The following is a 22,119-nucleotide window of genomic DNA, read 5'->3' on the forward strand; positions in this document are numbered from 1 at the left end:
GATCATCTCTGTCTCTAGAATAACCACCAGCAAACCAGTTTAAATTACTGTGTCAATTCAAGCACATCTTCTAATATTTAATCATCCTGTTAAAGAACCCACTCGTTTTCTGCACAGCATTGTTACTCTTTTGTTAAAACAAAACAGTTAAATTACCTTTACAGGTAATTCAATGTAAGACCACTTCTCATTCTTCAGTCTTCACAATTTTTCTTCTCACCTGTGGCAACTATTTTCCAAGCCTGAGCTTTCTATTTTATCCTTATTAGCAGCTGCCCTCACACTCCTCTTAGTCCCATTCTGACTTTAATCTCTAATCACATGCTCCTCTCCACAGTGCCACAGCCTTTCAGCCAAGGTGAAACTCCAGTGTCAAAGTAAGGCAGTGTTACAAGGTACTACAGAATTCGGATAATTAGTTAAGTTCTGTGGATTTAGGCACAATTCTGCTTTGTATAAATTTCATTTCTTTACAGTTTAAGGCTAAAAAAACCAATGGATTTGTAATGAGGGACCACTGACACATTGGCCAAAAGCCGTAAGTTGAGAAAACTGTGCTCCTCCCAAACAGAAGAGCTGAACTCAGTTTTACCAAGTACTCTTCTAGGGAACTTAAAGATGGGAGGCAGAGAAATCATACCCAGCATTAGAAACCAAAACAATTCAAGAGCCATAACTTACAGATGCAATGAGAGTGCAATTAAGAATTTGGGAGCTGGCTAAAATACTAAAGAAATATCTTTCAGCACAGCCATTAGCTAAATTTAAATTCTAATACTCATATATCAAAATGCTAAATAAAGTACATACATAGTATTAAGTAAAAGTTATTACCCTCTAGCACATTAGGATTTACAGAATGCGAGACATTTTTCTCTAGCCTCCAAATGACTGCATCGACAGATTTATCTGCATTTTTGTTAGGCATAAATATTTGCGTTTTATAAATTAAACTAATGTGTGTGACATTACTCTTGAGGAAAGTCTCTCAATATACAGTACCTTGTCCAGAATTTTTATATGCACTGAACAGCATTTTTAAAATACAGACCCACAGGACGACCTGAAACCACTAACTCAGCTGAAGAGGGAAGAGCAAATTGCAGTGAAAAGTTTTGCTTCTGAATTAGTGCAATAATTCCTTGAATAAGTGCAGCACCTTAATTACCACACCAAACAGGTTTTTAGCTTTTTTTTCTTTCATTGCCAATATGTAAGAGATTACTCCTAAGTCTGAAGTTAAGATGCTGGCACAGAATGACAGTTCTCTTGTCACCATTTCCTGGTATACCTGGGTATTGAATAAAATAATCCCGCAAGGAGTTATTAAGAGATAATGCATTCAGAAGCAAAAAACAGTAATATTATTAAGAAGGAGTTAAAACCCAGTAATGTGTTTTAGCAAGCAGCAGCACAGTATTGTGTGTTAGAGGACTGTCTTCAAATTAATGACCAGAGATCTAGCTTGCAGCATATCGTAAGTAAAATTTGCTGTTTGGTAAACAGAGTAGGATGATAAAATAGTTTACAAACAACAGGGCATGCTTTAGACCATGTATAATCACATTTCAGTTGTACATTAGCACACAAGCAGCAGAGCACTACAAATGGCACGTCAGAAGCCACCAGAGGCCCAGCCTAGTCTGACATTCTGTCTTGACTGTGAGACTGCAAACAAACTTTAATTCATCATGCAAAACCTAATCACTGCAGAACTTCCTCCAAACCTCTTTCCAGCACCAATTATTTTACTCTTCTGGAGAGAAAAATTCAGCAACATAACTGTACAAATATGAATCCTCCCCCATTTCTGCCAAGCTGTGTGATAGCTTCTGAATTTTATCACAGTGCAATTCCAATTCATAGAAAAATTCTTCCCATTATCATACTCGCATCCCTAACCCTTGAATTTTGTCTGCAACTGTCTCCTGGGTTGGTATTATACAAAGGTAACCACTCATATATCACAAAATTAAAACACTGTGTAGCATCTTATACTCTTCATCTGCCCCAACATGCAGGTTTGATTTGTCCCAGTTCACTGGGCAGAGACGATCATATAGATTCATAAAGCAATTATCTGAGTTCTTGCTGAAATTTATAGTCACTAGTGCTCTCAAGTGGCAGCAATTATTCACTTTAATGTGCCTATTTATTTAATCATGTTAAGATTCACTTTAATTTCACAGCTTTTTCTACTGTCTTGATTAGAAGTGCAAACTGAAACACGATACCCTGCCGCTCTCCTCCTTTTCCAGATAATTATTATTATCATTAAAATATTCTAGGACACTTGGCAACCCATCATAAAATAATTTCTTGGGTAAAAGAATGGGGTTTTGTTCATTTTTGTTTGATTTTGTTTGTAAGCTAGCTCCTGACCAAAGGACATTTTGTTCACAGCCAAGCAACTCTCCAGCTTTCCTACAGGCCTCTTTCAGGCAGTGGAAGGGACCCCAGAGCACCATCCTCTGCATGGAGGCACAGCTCAGGCATCAGTGTCTGTGTCAAGTCACTAAAATGCCAGAGAACAACGTGCCTCAGGCAAAGGATCCATGACAAGAGCAAACTGGGGAAGTGTTCTCAGGCTGGCAGAGCTGTGCAAGAAACTGTTGAGTAAATGAAGCTCCTATACAATGAGATTCCTATACAATGGGCTTTTGGGCTTGTTTGGGAGCCTTTGTTGGTTTTTTCCTTTTTTAATTTTGAAGTCTGCCTACATCCATTGTTTGACTGAATAGTAAGGATCACTCCTTTGAACAATGAAAGACTGCAAGAGCCTCTCTATGTTCATGCCTCTGTGGCACACTGCAAACTTTCTCAGTAATTCTGGATTAATGTCCACAACCTCAGTTTGGTTTCTTCATATTATGTATTTGTGCTTAAAATGTTTCCTTTGCACACTTTTTGATTCCATGAGCCATTCAATAACTAGACAGAAATCAGATGTTCACAGATTTTAAGAACTAAGCAAGTCTGAGACCCTAAAGGCCAAAGCATTCATCATGATTCTCTAGACAACTGAGATAACTGATTGCAAATACAATGCAGCCAATCACTCTCAAAAAACTTTTCCGAAAAGATACACCAGATATGACCCTTGAAATCCCCCCCAGCAAAAAAGAGCAAAATAAAATCACCTGTGGAAAGGTCTTAAATATATATTCAGTTATTTTTTTACTGACTGCATAGGTTTAGATTCATATGCCCAGTGCCAAAGCATGGGAGAAAAATCTTCTAGTAATAAGAAACAGTAACTGGACTATTTGCTTTACTCTACCCCTGCTGCAAACAGACCTGGATTTCAGAAGTCAATCCTGCAATATACAGGGATCAAGTGATAACACATTCAAATTAAATGAAAAAAGCCCGAAGCTAAACATGTAAAGATTACAATCACCGCAGATATAAGGGCAGGAAATTTAACACTGTGCTGGGCTCAGTAGCTCCCACTTTCCCCCTCACCCCCAGTATTTTAAACCTTGCAGTCAATCACTCAGAACGCACTGACAGCAATGTAAGTGCAGAATAGAGCCCATTATTGCAGAGGGAGGATAGGAGAGTTCAGTGCTCCTTCCCCACAGCACACCCACCTTTCTGTGCTGCTGGATTCTCCTGTGGCAGCATCCTTGCATATTATCAGTTTCCTTTGAATGGCAGGTGCAATATCCTTTACAAGTGAAGTTTTGTGCTTACCTATTTGAAATGAGTTGAAATGTTGGACAAAAATAATAATTTGTCAAAATAACCCCACCCTCCCATATTTTCATAGAATTAACTTTAAACACGAAAGATTGCTTAATGGAAGATTAGATATGAAACTGGGTTTTCACTTTCCTAGATTAGCTACTATGTATTTCAATGTGGTACATAAGAAAAAGAATGGAAAAAGGACAAAAAATGTTTTAACTGACCTTTAATTATAATCACAATGCAAACAGTAGCTGTTAGACTAAAAATCCCTTCAATTTCTTCAGAGAGAATGCACTCCATTAATTCATTTAAAATCGACCTAAGGAAAAAAAATAAAAAATATGTTATAAACCATATTTCTTTCAAAACAGAACTGAACAGAACATGTTTGTCATTATGCTATCCTGTCACCACAGCTTCTAAGATTGCATGCAGGACAAAGCAGTGTAGTAAGACTGGGTAACTGAAAACTATGTGCTGCCTCTGGAACTGAGAATATCAAAGCATGATAAATTGCATGGGGAGAATATAATAAAGTCTGCAAACAGAAAAAGTGGCTATTAAGAGAAGTGAAGAGCTTGTGGTATATTTTAGGAAAGTCAATCAATCAATCAATCAAAAAACCACTGGTTCTACTGGAATTTAATTCACAGAATTTGTACTGAAATTTTAAACTCAAATTTCTACTATGTTTGAAAAAACATTCTATGACTCTGTTGGTTCGCTAGTACCTACTTAGGCTTAATTAACATTTTGACCTTAAATGTGTTTGTCATAAATATTAAAATAGATGGTTTTCCAATTAGAACCCAGTGAAGACCGTTTTTAACTAAACAATGCCCTGAAACACTTCCAAGCAACATTTTAGTTACTGAAACTATGGACGGGATAACAGAACTGTGACAGCAGCTCCTTGTAAAATACTAAATATGTATCTTAAGAGATTTTGTCACTTGTAGCAAGAGATGAAAGTACTACCAACAAACTAGTGGTGTTTTGGGATATATGTCAAGGTAAGAAAAATGACATGACGGTCACAAATGGGGTCTAGCAACCAAACTAAACTACACTAGGGAACAAATCAATAGACAAAATAGGAGCAGTAACTGGTCATTAGTGTTGGTGGTAAAAAACCCAAATTTAACTCAGAAGCAATTCTCAAAACCAGAGAAAAATAGAAGAACAAGAGGGATAAAACAGGAGATGGAAGAGATCCATAATCCTGATACTCCTCAGAACACAAAGCTAAATGCTCTGTGAAGAACTAAAGGGGAAAGTGAAAGCAGCAATGTTACAGTAACTTTCCCCAACATATTTCAAAACACTTTTAGCAGTACTATTATCTGTTATGAAAACTGAACATCATACATCGCCAGTTCTGACTTCAATTGTTCTTCTGGCTTTTATTGTGCTAAGACATCAAAATGAAATATGCAGTTAAGCACCAATTCAGTGAAAATGTTTTGCAGAAATTCAAATACTGCTTCTAAGAGCTGAGAAAGATGAAAAATCTTTAGCTTCAAAAATAAGAGTTATGGAGTTGCTCATGCCTTGCATCAGTTTCACTGTATCATTGTGGACTAATGTGACCAAGCATTGATTCTATTTCACCTTGCTCCTAAATGGCTAATTGGACAGTGCAGGGACCAGAGTCCTGACTTCGTTGTTATCATTGTTTGGGTCACTAAGCACACTCAACCTCCATAGAGGAACACTGGGATTTCATTAACCTGTAACAAGACTCACTGCAGCTACCTTTCCCCACCTCCCTCTGAAAAAGGGTCACATGAGCCTGCAGGCAAAGATAAAATAGAACAGAACAATAAGCTATTTAAAAACACATATAAGGTTCAGAGGTAAGTAATTGGCTCCTATACAGATAGCTCCCTACTAAAACGAAGGACAGTCACAATTGGACAGATATTGCCAAGCCTCCCAGTATTGTCACTGCTATGAGGATTGAAATTCAGTGCTAGAGACTGAGTGAAAATAAAACAGACTCTGCAGAACTCCGACCAAGATGACTGAGCTCACAGAGCAGAGGCTCACATCAGATTTCATAATGTCAAAGGCTTTCATGTTGACATAAAAATTTCTGAAATACTGAATGGTTTACTACTAGACTCTGATTATGGCCTATTAACACAGATTTATGAAAGAGCCTTAAAAGTAGTCTCAATTCTGAGGCACCAGTAGAACCAGATGGTAATTATCTCTAAACCTTTCCCCCCTAAAGAGAAATACTAGAAGATGCATTTTTTCCCCCAAGTACTTAGAAACAATTTGGCCCCAACTTGCAGTTTTCTCCACCAAGATTGGGCAAGATTCACCTTGATTAATACAAGAAAAAGTTTCAGAAGAATTAATAGATTTTCTGCATCTCTTTTGAAAAGAGATGTGTAAAATAATTATTTCACTAGAAGATAACACCTTGACAGAGAGCTGCTGCCTCATGGAAGTGCAAGATTTGTTGGACTATTGCTGGAGTCTCTGGAGTCTTTTGTTTCACAAGTTCAGCTAGAATTACAAGAAGGATTGAGAAGAAAAAGCACCTCATGACAGCAGAAACAGGGACAGTCAGAGTCTGTCAGATGAGGAAGTTAAGAAGAGGAATTAGTTGTGGTAAATCAGGAAGAGCAATGGACTGCTAAGCCCCTTTATAATTTAAAACAAGTCTAGTTTGTACTGTCACCTTAAGAAAAACTGAGTATGAACAAACCATGCAAAATGAAATTCAGTTGTAACCATTTTAGAAGATATTCAGGGCCACCACTAAATAGACCAAATACCCTCCCCCTGAGTTTAAGTCTTAAAAAATAAATAACATAAGCTCACTTTTGGAGGCTTTTAGCACTCAGATACTTTCTATTTTGAATGTTGTAACTTTAATACAGCCATAGGTACATGTCACCTCGTTGCAGATGTTCAGCTAAGGATTAATTCTATTTCTGGCAAATATCTCATTTCAACATCTCTGTGTTGAGGGCTTTTTAAGTATGTTATGAAAGAAGCAAGCCAAGATGTATGATTAAAAAACTCATCGTGATTAAGAGTCTTGTAAATAAGAAGCACTCATGGTTAAAAAAATGGACTCAACCCCAGCAATCAATACCTACAGGCAATATATCAAGAAAAAGGGATTATTAAATAGTCCAGATAAATTTAGAAAACAACTAGTTCTTTGAAATCTATTTCAATTTAGAAATTAAAATTTTATTGACAGCATATAAACTGCTCTATATTAGCAAAAACCTTGGAAAAATTAATATAGAAACATTTACCTGACAACATTAACTGACTTCATAATTACAGCCATTAAACAGCTTGAAAGAGGGGGAAGGTCTGAAATAGTCTTTGGCATGGTCAAGTCTTCTCCATTGGAAGCCTTAAAAAAAAAAGTCAACAACCATTACAGTTCAAGAAAGATATGGATGCAGAATATTGTAGTTCAATAATTACACTAACCAGGACCTGTCCTTAAATAATTAGAACATTCACAATATTCTTTGAATAGCTTTAATCCAACTGTGTTGTGTCCAGATAAACAAAACTGATTTAAATTAGAAAGACTGAAACTAAACCACATAAACAGTATTTGTACCAAGGCAGATATTCTCTGCAGTTGCTTTCACCAGAAATTTCATTTAACTACACTGGTCACTCTTTATAAAGGCACAGCCTATTAAACACAAATGAGTCCCATTTGTGGCTCCAAAGTGAAGTGTGCATCCATGATTTCTAAATGTAACTTCAGTGACAGTGATTTTTTTGATACCTGCTCTTTTTGGTATCAAGTTCTGAACAGTATGACAAATTTTGATTTACAACAACCTGGGGGCAGGGAAAACCTCAGCTCAGATGAGTGACTGGAATGAACACTCAATCTATGAGTATGAATCTCCAGCATATTCAAGCCCAGACACGTTTCCTGTGCATCACCTGTTGTCACCCACAGCCTCTAAGCTGATACATCAATATCTGCAGGCAAGCAACTGCTATTCCTTCAGTGCCTCCTCTAACAGAACCTTGGAAGCTGCTCTTGGCAACTGTTTCTTGGTCTGTTTCTGACACATCCAGAACCCACAGTAAAAGTACAGCCTCTAATGAAGAGCCTCTGCTCTTCTTTTTCAGTTCTCAAAGCTTCCAATCTTACTTATCATATTTATCCCTAACACTATCTATCTGCATTAGAAAAAGGGGGTAGGAATACTGCCCTTCTCCTTCAAGGGCAACTGTGGTTCTTTGGCCTTTCAGAACATCAAATAACCTCTGTCTACACATTCTTTTCAGTATTTGAGATTCTTTCTTTACTTTCCAAAGCAATGTAGATCAGATATTTGGAAATCCTCTGCACAAAACCCAAAGGAACCAAAAAAAAGGTGCAGCATGTGAAACGTCTCTCTATGGAAGCAGAGAATGCACAAGTGATTAGTGCCAAGCAGGGCATCAGCCCGCTTGGAAACAGAGACTACAGAACCTTAATGGCACCATTCCAAGCATAGGGAATGGGGATCTGTAACACATCAGTGGTTCACTTCCCAAGTTCCCTAATGCTGGGTGAGAGCAAGTGAGGTAGGTTTAGAACAAGCTCCTGTCCTCCTCCCTTCCCTGAGCTCTAACTGCTGAACACAGCATTGCATAGTGTGGCCTAAGCCTTGGATCAGTTCGGGTCCATGGTCTGGGCTGTGTCCCCTTGCAGCCTCTTCCCCACCCACAGCCTGACTTTTTTCTTTTAGAGTGAAGCTGAAGGAACCAGGCAAACATTGACACTCTGCAAGCACTGCTCAGCAACAGGCAGAACAAACTGGTGTGTCCTCAGCAGTGTCCTGGCCACAAAGGCCAACCACAGTGGCACAGGGACTGCAGGGAGGAAAGCTGACTCCTGCCCAGCCAGCCCCAGTACAACAGCACACAGGGCATATTCCAGAACCCACACTGTTTATCTCCAACACTGCTAAGCTCTCCTGTCAGAGGCAGATACTGACACAGGTATCAGGACAAGTCTGTCCCTACACACCTGTAGGCAGAAACCTGAGAGATTAACTCTGATATGAAATTATAGCAAATAAAAATTTCCTGTTTGTTTCATGCCAACACAAAATCCTCATCTGCAGGATAAAAATCAATTTTCTGAATAAAGCTGTGTCGTTCCAACATAACATTTAAAAAGCAGAAAGTGTTAAGTAGAAAAAAGAAAATCAGGATTAACTTTACCTTCTGTAGCACACAATTTATTTCTGCTACTATTGCTGCCAAGAGAGTGGAGAGTACACCCTGGTGAACTGCTGGGAATGAGGAATGCCAGCACTGCAGTGCATGGATGAATTCTCCAAGAGGCATCTGGATAGAGTGTATCAACTAAAACCAAAAAGAACAACATTTTTTCTTTTCAGATTGCTTGAGTATAACTGAAATATAGCAGCAAGCCTTTCTGTGAAGTGCAGACCACACCTTGAAAACTTTTGAGGTGTTCTACTCACTCGGGATCAAAGGGGGAATCAGCAGCTGGTAAGTCTACTCATAAATTTGAGAGCAACTAACAAAGCAGTGGTTCTTACAGAAAAAGAACTGAATGTTTTTCAGAAGTCCTGAAAACTAGATCATCAAATTTCCCAGAGTGAAATGATCTACCCATTTCACTACTATTTAGTAGCTGCTTTAAAATACAGAAGTCAGCTTTTCTGTGAAGATGTGAGATTTTCAAGAATTTTAGAACATCATACATATTTTGAAGTTGGCATCATTCAGGCTAAAAGAAATAAATAATAAAGAAAATTTCTTCTCCTGCCCAGATCATAATTTATATAAACAAATCCTTTGTTCTGAATTGAGGAAGTTCATGTAATTGCAGACAAGATGAACAGCCTAGAAGTTCCAACACAGTCCAGGGTCATTGACAACAAAATGCATTTGTTCTACAGTTTACTAGTTCTTCTGTCATGATGAGACCAAAATGGACAAAAAAAATTGGTAACAAGGAAACTTAGAAAATTCAACTGAAAATTTAATCACATGTCTACCCAAACAATAGCTGAGTGAGGTAACAACCTTATAGTGTCTAAGTTTACCCCTTTGCATAAAAATTATGGATTCATCTATACATTAACAATTATGTAGCAATTTGAACGGTAACATGATACCTGAATCCCTTTTTCATGTTCTTTCTTAAGTCTATGTGCCACACATTCTAAAAGTTTCTGAAAGACGTCCTGTAGAGTGTGGAAAAGATTCGTCACTTCCTCTGTCTCAGTATTCTGATTTAAAGAAGCTTCAATGATTTCTTTTAGAGCACACAGCAACACCGGAGCACAAAAGCCACCTTTCTCTAGAGAAACAGATAAATACCACAATATAAAAGTTGCAATATTCATCAGGTACAAGCTTAGAATGAAACTCAGTTGGATACAACAAATTGTGATAGTTTACAAATGTAGACAATGCATTTAGTTTCTGAGCACCCTTAGCTGAAATTTTAATACAGTCCAATAAATATTTAGAGCATGAATCCAGTGTTCCCTCCAACCCTTAAAAGTTAGGGATTAACTAACGTGCTAATACAAGAGAAGTCAGCTAAGTATAAATGCAGATGTTGCTATTAGTACCAAAACAGGATACCTGTTTGCATAATCAGAAGAGCCATTTCTAAAAGGTGTGCTTGAAACGTGAGATTTCCCAGGCCCACCATTATGACATCTTTACACACTGTCAGGTAGGCCTAGAACAGAGGTACAAAATTATAGGAAACCCAAACTTTATGTAAAGTAACCATTCAGTAAAACTTAAAAATAATAAAACCACAAACTCTCAGCCAAGGTCCCCAAGAGCTGGTGTACCTAACTGGAGTCACTCAGTTCACACCTGCTGAAAAACACAAATTCCAACCAGTCCTTCAAAGGCTTACACTGCCCTTTCCCAACAGTGAATAGTTTCTCAAAAGGCAGTAAATCTTTTATACTCAGGCTCAGTCTAGTAGATCAAAGGCATTGATACTTATCATTTACTTAGGCAAAATATGACATCTCTACCTGCCTTTAATAGCAAAACTAAAGCCAGCAGACAAAAAGAGCTTTTCCCTACAGACAAACAGTTGCTACATATTAAACAGATTATGAGACAGACATACAGAAAGAGTGAGAACTTTTAATCAGTCTATGTATACGTGAGCTGGATTGTTCAAGGACACAGACTGGAACCAAAGTTAGCCAAATCTCTCCTATCACCAAATCTTTCACCAAAATCTGGTAAAAACTGTGCTAAAATCCACCTTGGGTTAAACGAAATGTCAGAGGACTGCAACACAAAACAATTCAGAATTAGCTAAAACCTAACCCACATTTTATCATCAAATGCTTTCTTTGAAGGGCAAATCAAGATCGGGAGGGTAAGGGACACTGTAAGTGATGATACAAATGCCAGTGCAGTTTGTCTGCATACAGACTGCTACACCTACAGCTTTTAAAATTGAAAACAGCTTGATTTATATTATAAGAATCTTCTAACCTGGATAATTAATTCAGAAACATCACTGTGTTTTGAAATACCATCCCCTTGATCACTTCCTAGTATAAAAGGTACAACTTGATTTTCTATCCAAGCACCTGTCTCCTTCAGAAGTGAAAGGTAATCTTCTCCTTCTTCAGAAAACTGGAAAAAAAACAAAAAAACAAAACAAACCAAAGGGAAGTTTACCAGTTGTCTCTCCAGCTGTTATGGAATTTCCAATTTCCTTATACTGTCAACTGTAACTCCAGCTTATTTTGGAGAGCTATAACCATACCTTGTGCTGAAGATGAATACTCAATCTGCAAAAGAGGCTGAAGGCTCTTAGGCTGGTTGCTTGACTCCAGCCACCAGAATCTGTTCTTTTCAGAATTGAGTCAAGAACCCTCTGAAATGTCAAGGTTTATATTTATATTTTTCAGAAAATCCTTTCAAATGTTTCTTTCATCAGCAGCTTTAAACAATAGGTAAAAAAAAAACCCCAAACCCATAAAAACAGCAAAGCACCAACCCCAAACAAGCAGCAAGCATACTTTAATTACTTCCATTTTGCAATGCCATAACTGATTTTCAGACTATTCTTTATTCAAATATTCTAAAAGTCATGTCCCATAAAAACACTTGACACTAGATCACAAAAATTTTGAGACACTTAAAGCTGAGAAGCTGGTTAAAATCTGCCATCTATAAACAATTTTGAACTCCTATACCTCTAGTTTAGAGTATTTGTTGGAAATATGAATCAAAAGGAAAATCCTTTTAAAAAGGGAGAGGGGGATCATGAACCTTATTTATTTGTTCTCCCAGGCCTTTAGTTTGACTCAGGCAATACACGACGTTAAGCACTGATTTTATAAGCACTGTTTAATGATAAGGAGGAAACTACCTTTGCAGCACCAAGGATCTTCAAAAGCTTCTTCAGTTTCTTTTTAGGAACGGAAAGGAGGCAACCACGATTGACTGGATGAGTCAATAAATACTCAATGTAATCAACTGCTAAGTCTGGCTTTGATTCATCTGTTATTTGGATACATACTCGACGCTTAGATGTTCTAGTATTCTGAACAGGAAGGATGTACAAAACCAATACAACTGTTAGTATCTGACTTTAGAACTGATTTCAAAGCAGAAAAATACAGCATTAAAAAGCCTTATTCTATTTTAAAACAGCATGCAATTCCTATCCTCCCTGTCATATGCATATCACACCTTTGTAGGGGTGAGTGAGTCAGCCAGCCAGTCACAGGCTAATTCCAGGATGTGTCCCACTTGGCCCCAGCGGCACAGGCAGTCGATCAGGATAGAATATTTGCTTTGGTCAGCTCCAGTGTCAATATTTCTGAGTCTGGAAACCACACCACAGCTTAAAAGAAAACAGAAAGACAAAGAGATGAATTACACCTGTAAGTGCAGAAAACAATTAGTATAATACAAAGGATTCACCAATGACTTAGACAGACTTGAGCATCACTAATTTTACTGACTTATCAGTATTTAAGTGTCTTAATTTATCCAAATAGACACTTAATATAACAGATTGTGAAAAATTAACAGATACAGCCAACAAGAAATGTCTTGTCATTTGCATTTTGGATTTCCAAACAGTACCTGAATGTAGGAAGAGCACCAGGGGGCATAAAGGATGCCAGAATAACTAATGGAGTCATGCACCGCTCATCCTAGGATAAAAGAATTACACTGTATGACATAAATGCAAAGGTACAGACATGCAAGCAAAACTAAAGAGAGTACTGAAAAACTGTGACTGCATTTCATTAAATTAAGCATTTTCCTTTTGCACTACAAATGGAGCTGAAAGAAGCTCAAAACAGTAAGTGGCTTGCAATCCAAAATGTCTGATCGCTGTTTTGGGAGATAAGTTACCAATTATCCTTCACTTTCTGACAAACTGCCAGAATAACTACCATGAATAGTCATAGCTCCATTAGGTTAATAATCTTTGTAAAAGAAATAGTAGCTCCACATCACTTTTTTTTTCCAGTAGTGACTAAGGTGTAATTGTACAACCATGACACCATCTAACTCCTTTCAACCAGTGCCTTAAATCATTCACATCACAAACTTATTAAAAAACTCTAAACAAAAAGGGTTCTTATATAAGGATGGTAATGCTTAATGCACTATTATTTATTACAACATGTCAATTACACAGTCTAGGCCACAATATAATCTCACTCAGGTTATACAGAAACTAATCTATGTTAAGAACTCTTCAAAAATGGTTTATCTCTACATCCAAGCTTCATGAAAACAGCCAAATGAAATCATCACCTACTTAGCCATTCCAAGATCTAAAACCTTTTTTTAAAGCTTCTATCTTTAAAATAACTTCTAAAATACATCTGTAGCTTTTTCAGGAAAGAGACAGGCTGCTTCAGTATGTTTGTAGCCTTTTAGGAACTAAGCCTCTGATGACAGGGCCTTTTAGATCCAAGCTGTTTACTCACTGTAAGAATATCAAAGTCAAAGAGGTTGCTTGCTAAAGCTGGATATCTTGTCTGTTCACCAGATCCTTTCAGAAAGGATGCTACATCTTCTACCAAAAAAGATTTGGAATGTCTTTGACAACTTCCAAATGCTTTCAGGGTAGAGAGCACTTGTGTATCTGTGCTGCAGAATAATACGCAGCAATGAGCTGCTTTTCACTCCCTGGTTATCTAAAGCAAAGTTGCAGTGGAACAACCACCATATTTCAGTATACTTCTGCATAAAAGCCATCAAGTAAGAAAAAGATATCCAGTACGTAATCCTTCCAAATTCACTCTGGGTGCAGCAGCCACCATCAGCCACTCTCAGGACAGCATCCTCCTCAAGAATAACACCAAAACAATTAGAGCAAGGAGACTGACAATTTGAAACTTACTGATTTTAATTAACTGCCTATATCAAACCAAAGCAACAAATAAATGCATCAACAGATCATTAGAGAGTAGATTCAAATTAGCAGAAACATCTGAATCACAGAATGGTTTGGATTGGAAGGGACCTTAGAGATCTTCTTTTTCCAACCACCCTGCCATGCACAGGGACACCTTCCACTCAGCCAAGTTGTTCCAAATCCCATCCGGCCTGGCCTTGAACACTGCCAGGGATGGGGCATCCACAGCTTCTCTGGACAACCTGTGCCAGTGTCTCACCACCCTCACAAAAAAAGAATTTATTCTTAATACTTAATCTAAACCTACTTTCTTCTAGTTTGAACCCATCCCCCCTTATCCTATCACCCACCCTCCCTTGCAGAAAGTCCCTCTCTTTCCCTTCAGGTACTGCAAGGCTGCAATTAGGTCACCCCAAAGCCTTCTCTCTTCCAGGTTTAACAATCCCAATTTTTTTAGTTTTTCCATTTGGAAGAGGTGCTCCATCCCTCTCATCATCTTGGTGGCCATCCTTTGGATTCACTCCAGGAGGTCAGCAGGACATATTTGAATTTCTGGGCTGCGAGTGCACTCTGCCAGCTCATATTCAGTGAGAAAAGAGCCTCAGCTGCTTCAGTTGCAGCTGAATCATAAGAAGTGCTGCTGGTGCAAGAGTCTGGGGGACAGTGGGGAGAAAAACGTGGACTCTAATGTACACTGAGTATTCTGCAATGGCAGATTTGTATTTACTGTTTCCCAAAAGTTCTAAAACACTCAGAAGAATGAAACCTTACAAAAACCTTACAAGGAGAGCAATTTATTGCATAAGTATTTCTGAGCTGACTATTTATGGTTCATCAGTCAAACACTGCAGTTGGAGAATAGTTTCTACCTATTTGTGAGATTCCAAGAAACTTGCTGTTGTTTGTGGTAATAACATACTATAGCAACATATTATAACAAAATGAAAAAGAATACTTAAGCCATAAAAATAGATAAAAGACACAAAACATAAAAGCATCTGCAGACAATACTAAGAAAATACAGAAAAATCTAGGCTTTCTTTACCTTAAATACTTTAAAATAGTTAGGAAGTACAGAAGCAAACTTCCTGATAGCATAATCTTTGGCATCTTCATTGTGATCTAGTGCTTTGTGGATACTTCTCCAGAGTATTACAGTGATCTCCAACAAACTTGCCATGCTGGCCACGTCATTTACTGACAGTACATTATCCAACACCTGAAATACAACTTTTAGATTATATTACCTATTATATTTTCAAATGGAAATCGAAGTTAAAATAAGGCTTAAAAAACCACTGAAAATCCTTCTAGTTCCTGTACAAATGCATGGTAGTTGCTGTTGAACATGAACACCACAATTCAGTCTCTCTCTCTCTCTCTCTCACCTCACATATTGTGCAATGGTAATTTTTAAAATAATTTAACTGAAAAACCAAACCAATTTATAATCAGCACTGGAATTAGGCAACTATTAATTTAAAATATGCTTCATATTCCTTTTATCTTATTCTAGCTGCTTGACCAAATTTCTGCTATCACAGGACATGAAAACCCAATGATGGCAGTTCCCTCCTCCCAATTCCACAGATGCCCAAAGGCTTTCCTTTAGACTTCTGTCATATTCTGTCTTACATTAAGCACCACTGAAAAGAAGTTACCAGAATTTAGCATAAAGTGAGTTTTCTTACACTGGTGTTCTCCTTTTCACTTCCATCTTCATCATCATCATCATCCCCACTATCACGAAGACTCTCTTTCATTGATTTCTGGATGCAGGCATTCAAGCAGCGCCGAATAGTGAGCATCAATTTAGCTACGTTTTAAGTGAATAAGAATAAATTAGACATTTACTATTTGCTAGAATGTTGACAATAAATGCTTCTAATTATAGTGCTGGAAAGCCAGTATGAAAAAGTAGGCAACAGAACCAGAAACAGCTAGGAAAAAAATGGAGAAAAATTCCTTGTAAAGGAAATGGAAAAAATGTGAATTTGTTTTATATCCTCAAGTATGAAGAAGAAATGACAACTTGAGCATCAGGCTCTGCAATTTTGTTGTTAAAACAGTATACTAAAAAATCCCAAAAAACCACCACCTTATCAAATTAGAATCAGAGGAAGCTCCTGCAACTCCTACATTTAATCTGGCAGAGCTGTTAATTTAACGACCCATGTTCAAGAACACATTCCCTCCTATGCCAATGTTTGTTCCTATGTCAATTCCCATTCTTTGGAAAAGAAATATCACAGCCCAACCACTGCACTCCTGAATGAGGAGCTCAGCTCTAGAAAAAGTGAAAGTTATGCCCACTCTGGTGGAAGTATAACAAGCTGCTTTCCTAATTATGACTTCATAACCTTATTAGGATGAGCAGCTGAGAGGCAATGGTTTGGGCATTTCACCCAAGTCACTCCATGCTGATTATCTGGGTTTTACCAGAATGCCTCTGAAACAAAATTTTCCTGATTTTACTTGGTTTGATAGGACTTCTCTAAAAAGCAGTGACATTCTGGGCAGTACCTGCCCTTTTCACTGAAACTTTCTGAAGGAGGACCTTAGATTTTCTCTGAGCAACTTGAAAATATTGATCCACAAATCCCAGATAATCAGATTATCAGATATAAACATTTTTTCCAGTTTCTGTATAATCTTCCACGTGAAGATCTCAAGGCACTTAAGGCACCAGGGTATTTGCTACCCTGTTTCTACATGAGAAATAGGTATCAACACAGATAGTTTTAAGGACCATGTGGGGAGAAAGGAGAACAGAAGGACCAGGTACCACCATGGGCTGGAGCGTACAGTACAGCATCTAAGAGCAAAGATGAAAAGCTTCGATCTCCTCGTTGTTGAAAAAGCTGATGACTACCCCGCTGTGCTTATTGGTGTCAAGAATTTCAAAAGTTACAAACTAGTATTACACTAAACCCCAAAAAGATCTAGCAACAATGCACCACTGTTAGAGAAACAAGAAGAAAAAAAAACATTTACATGGCATGACATCAGCAATTCCAAAAGCTCACAACGTTCTGTGCTTTACCTATATTGGTGGGAGCAGTAAATTCACAGGCGTATTGATAGAACTTCCTGGCTGCTGCAGGGTTCATCTGGATCAGAGTGACACAGCGCTCACACCACACATCCTCAGGCTGGGCAGTGGGGAAGAAGGAGTTCAGCAGGAGGTTCACGATGCGCCGGGACACAGGCCGAGAGTCGGCTTCAAGGCGAGACAGGAGATGCTCCATGGGACAGATATTCCAGAACTTTGTAAAGTCAGAAAAAGATATTCAAAGGAGTTAAATACAGACAGAGGAAAAAAGCATCACCTTCATTAAGTGTCAATAGTCTAAACAAATATAAGGAACATTAACCTGGAAAACGTGAGAATGTTTTATTTTTAAACCAACGTGTACTGGAAGTCAAATTCTGCTGCAAAACCTCCTGGTATCTGAATCACTGGTAAAATTGTGGTTCAAGCAATTCCAGTTCAGTACGCCTGCAATACGAATGCAATTCTACAGATTCAGGGAAGAACTATTCCATAAGGATATTACCATAAAATGCAATTATTTTGTCATCATGTACCATGTTTCATATTCTCCTCACAGGACAAAGTAGGACGACACTACTTTCAAGTATTGTGTCCACCTTAAAAACCTGTACGGATCAACACCCTTTCCAAACCATCCTAAACCCTACATTACTAAATACTGAATGCATCCCATTCTCAGCAGAGCTCTAGTTTATTTGTAGCACAGAAATCAAAGGCTATGAGATTCAGAAAGATTACACAGCCGTTATGCCAGTGGTAACACACTTGTAATTTTTGTGAGCAGATTCTGAATTAAACATGCTGGAAAACTTCAGATTAAAACAAAAAAACAAAAAGAAAATATTTTTCAATGCCATGGAACTGTTTTACTCGAGTAGAAATATTTGCAGCAGCTATTTACCCTGTGAATTTGAACTATGGATATCCCTATTAGAACTATGATAAAAAGCAAGTTTAAAGTGATCCCAGGACTTATCAGAGATATACACTGCAGTTTTTTAATCAATAGGAAGTTATTGAAAAACATCTAACACTTGCTAGGATTTTTTTTTCTTTATGCAAACCTGATCTTTCCTTCCCCTAAAAAATCACTGACACCGAGAATAATCTTTTTTGTCTTTAATGGCAGCAAACTCAGAATAATTCACAAACCAAGTGAGTTCAGCCATGCGTTGTATGGCTTCCCCTCTACACCCTTCACCATCTTCGGAGCTCTCCTCTGGATGGTTTCTAATGGTTTTATGTCTTTATTAGGCTTAGCAAGAGATAAAACCATTGCTAAATTAAAATATAAAATTGAAATTAATAAACTATTAACATTAGAGCATGGAATAATAGCTCAAAGATGCTATAATGCCTGTGGTTGGACAGTATCACCCTAAGTAAGAGTCCACAGCAGAAATACATTGAAAATCACTTCAAGAAGACACCAAAATCCCAAAGGATGTGCCCACAAAATAGAAACAGACATTATAAAAATAAGAGAATCAAAGCAAAGAGGTTACTGGGTTAAGCTGTTAGGCATTTAGAAGAGCTGTGCAGCTGAGGGAAAAGTGGTTATAACCCACTGCTGTCCCCTGCCTGTCCAGAGAGAACAAGGGCCCACAGAGCACTCAGGACACCACAAATATTAAATTACCAGAGCAAAGCAGATTATTTCTTTCTTTTTTAGGAACACTGCAGCAGTCTCAAAATGTACTTTTTTTTTTTTACATAAATGCCTTGATTTTGTCTCCTTGCTACTTATCAAGTATCATTATCCTACCTTAGCAGCCTTGGCAGCCTTCACTTTGAGCAGCATTTCCACAAAAGCCACTCGCACTTTCTCAGAATTGTCATGAAGACTGTGCTTGGTTGCAGGCAGAAGCTGCTCCAGGAGCGGGTGACTTAGTTTGTTATCCAAAATTATTGGCAAGCACTGAAATTAAAAAAAAAAAAAATAAATCCAGAAAGCAGAGCTGAAAAATCTGTAGTTCAACTTTCTTACAAGGACCATGACACTTCTCATGTTAAAAAAAGCAAGGACAAACACTGTACATGCTTATTTTTCTTATCATAGTTTTTGGTAAAAATTGCTTTGATTACTTCAAATTTACAATGAACTGTGTTCAGTGAACTCACTTCAGCTGCATCAGCTTCAGACCTACACTAAGACCATGGTCTTGCCCTCTACCTGAGGGAACACCAGATCTCTAAAATATGCTGATTTCAAATTAAAAATATATTTCTTTTTTCCAATTAATTTTTTGTATCAGCACTTTTTGCTTATCCAGGATAGTTCCCCCATGAAGCAGCAGTGGAGCAAGTGAGGATTAACAGAACCACAGCTTCAATTTAAGGCTGAACTGACAAAGACAAAAAATCTTCAAGTGAAAATGCAACTTAGGTAGTTTAATTTTCTGTCCAAGCTATCAATCAGTTATTTCTCCCATGCCAGAAATATGTAGATGAACTATTTCTAACATAGTGAGCAATGCATGGGAGGAGGCACCACCAGACAAACTGTGGAATTATATCCATCCAAACCTCAAACACACAAAGTGGGGTACAAAATCCTAATTATACATGTCTTGGGATGCGTTAAAGCCAGGGATGCAAGAACACCCTGGAACCTGCCTACGTATGTTTTCAAGTCCAAGCATAATTTCTAACAGCTAAAAAAAAAAATAAATCAATTACTGGGTCCAAACAGTGTGCGTACAACTGGAATTCAAAAACCTTAGAGAGTCAAAAAGCCAGTTACTATTTTAAGACATTTGTGCTTTTCAAACATACGGCTTTTGTGAAATGTGCAAAACCCCCATGCATTAGAAATTCTATTGCTTAAGACATTGTAAAGAACAAGTAGTTTCCTTGATTTAAAGTGGCCTATACTAGAAGCCTGTACATCAAGTAAAACAGAAAAATGACAATCATGATAAAACTCATTTACTTTAAAAACAGAGCATCGAACATCAGCAGATGTTATATCACAGGCCAGCTCTCCAGTTATCTTTTTTAAAAGATCAGCAAGAATTGTTGAAGGAATCATCTCCCAGTATTTGGATATGATCTGAGTAACTCCAAGTATCCCTGTAGAGCGGACAACTGGATGAGGATCTTCTAAGAGACTCTAAAACAAACAGAGGAATAATACTGTGAGCATATGGATTATTGTGACTCTACTGCTTGACCTGAGCCTATCATAAATAAAATGCTTTCCATTACCTTTTAATCATTATGAAGATTTTCATACAATAAAAGAACTGTAATGTTAATAGTCCCTCAAGGCATTTTACTATGAAGAAAACAAGGAAATTTAAATCAGAAACAAAATTAAGGTAACTACTGGCCAACATTTTTCATTGGACTTTTGAGTTTATTTTTTAAAATAAATTTAGCCTTACATTTGTAACTTAATTAAGAGTATTTGGACTTCTATTGATGAGTCAACACTGATCACTGTTCCTATGGAATGACATAAAAACTTTGAAATTAATCCAATTTGATGTTTACTCAGGAATCCCCAAACATCATCTTAATGAAAATACTATGCCCATTCTCACTGATCTGGACCGGTAAGGAGATTTTTAGGTTCTCTTCATTGTACTTCATTTCAGAGCTATTTAGCAATACAGTACTGAACTTTCATTGAGTGCTTCCACAGTAACTGTGAAACTCTCCTCCACAATCCTAGGTTAAGGAAGAATCAAGATTATTACTCATACATTTAATCCTTCAAAAGCCATCTCTCAATAATATATTTATGAATAACAAAGTATTTCCTTTTTAGAGTTTAAGGAGGTGTTTAGCATCTGAATAAAACATACTACAGAAATTTAAAATATTAGTTTACTTTTGTATTTTCTGCACCACAGACCTCTATTTCCCTACAATTACCTAGAAGTGCCATAATTTTTAATTGCATCAACAATGTTTTTTTAGTTGGCTTTGATAAAAGTTTCATTTTTAACATTTTAGTTTCATTAAAACTTACAAAAAGTTCTTCAAACTGCTTCTGAATTTCACTGTCCATGTCTTCAGCAGTAAAACTGGGATCACGAATAGGAAAAGCATCAACAAACAAAAATGCTGCATTTGCTCGAACTTCTTTGTTTCTGGCCTGTTACAATGGAAGAAAAGGTATTTTTTCCATAAGGACCAACTGTTAATATCCAAAGGTGTATCCTTTCAAATATTGTTCTCCAAACATTTTAGCAAGTGTTTTTAATTAAGTAGATGGAAGAGATGAATTTATAAATGGATGGAAGAACTTCACGTCACATATGAGTTTTAATGTTTTATCTCACATTTCTGCCCATTGTAACAATAATTCAGGTTTTACTGAATCAGCTTTTAAAGCACATCAACTTCAATGACCCTGAGGATTCACAGTCAGAGGCCTTCTGCTTTCTGTAATGCTGAATAAATTAAAAGCAGTTGGGATTTCTCTTGGTGGCCTTAAAGCTCCTCAAGACAGCAGACTCTTGAATTCAATCAGATTGGATTAATTAACTTGCTTGTCAAGAGACAGGTGATTTAATTTGAAAAGCTTAAGCCTATTTCTTCAAGAAAACAGTATTTAGTAACTAAGTACCAGAAAGCTTGGAGAGTAACTTATCCAGCAAAAGCATATTCAGTTCTGCATCTCTGCACATAAGTATTAGAACCATGTTCTGAGCTCCAGGCAGCTCATCAAAAATCTATCGGAAGCTTCACAACATTTTACCACATTTAACAATTTTCAGTGTACTCCACTGTATTTTACTGGTTGTAGAGCCACAAACACAAAAAGGTCCATATTTAGACACTCATTCAGTAAAAGATAATTGATCCTGTGGACTCTTAAAGGAAAAAAAGAGCAAGCAATGAAACCATGAAGAAATTCAAGGCATCTCAAGGACAAAGCTGAAATCTAACCATCAAACTGCAATTTATTTATCAAAGATAGCAGCGATTAGGAGCCTCTGCTGACTTCTCTTGAAAAAAGAGA

General features: G+C 37.4%; 1 protein-coding gene across 1 annotated transcript in view; it reads right to left on the reverse strand.

Moving 5' to 3' along the window:
- The window catches only part of NCAPG2 (non-SMC condensin II complex subunit G2), a 40,684-nt gene that overhangs the window by 282 nt on the left and 18,283 nt on the right, over nt 1–22,119 (reverse strand). Inside the window, exons 10-26 of the mRNA XM_062493831.1 lie at nt 21,124–21,249; nt 20,080–20,259; nt 18,913–19,065; nt 17,136–17,358; nt 15,784–15,908; nt 15,138–15,311; nt 12,802–12,872; nt 12,403–12,556; nt 12,080–12,253; nt 11,471–11,581; nt 11,194–11,337; nt 10,309–10,408; nt 9,834–10,018; nt 8,908–9,051; nt 6,975–7,078; nt 3,915–4,012; nt 3,594–3,696 (exon numbers count right to left, since the gene is read on the reverse strand). Coding sequence (XP_062349815.1) covers nt 3,594–3,696; nt 3,915–4,012; nt 6,975–7,078; nt 8,908–9,051; nt 9,834–10,018; nt 10,309–10,408; nt 11,194–11,337; nt 11,471–11,581; nt 12,080–12,253; nt 12,403–12,556; nt 12,802–12,872; nt 15,138–15,311; nt 15,784–15,908; nt 17,136–17,358; nt 18,913–19,065; nt 20,080–20,259; nt 21,124–21,249 — 2,369 coding nt within the window. The remainder of the gene's footprint in view (nt 1–3,593; nt 3,697–3,914; nt 4,013–6,974; nt 7,079–8,907; nt 9,052–9,833; nt 10,019–10,308; nt 10,409–11,193; nt 11,338–11,470; nt 11,582–12,079; nt 12,254–12,402; nt 12,557–12,801; nt 12,873–15,137; nt 15,312–15,783; nt 15,909–17,135; nt 17,359–18,912; nt 19,066–20,079; nt 20,260–21,123; nt 21,250–22,119) is intronic.

Source organism: Cinclus cinclus, chromosome 1 (genome assembly GCF_963662255.1).
Source record: "Cinclus cinclus chromosome 1, bCinCin1.1, whole genome shotgun sequence".
NCBI classification, from domain to species: Eukaryota; Metazoa; Chordata; class Aves; order Passeriformes; family Cinclidae; genus Cinclus; species Cinclus cinclus.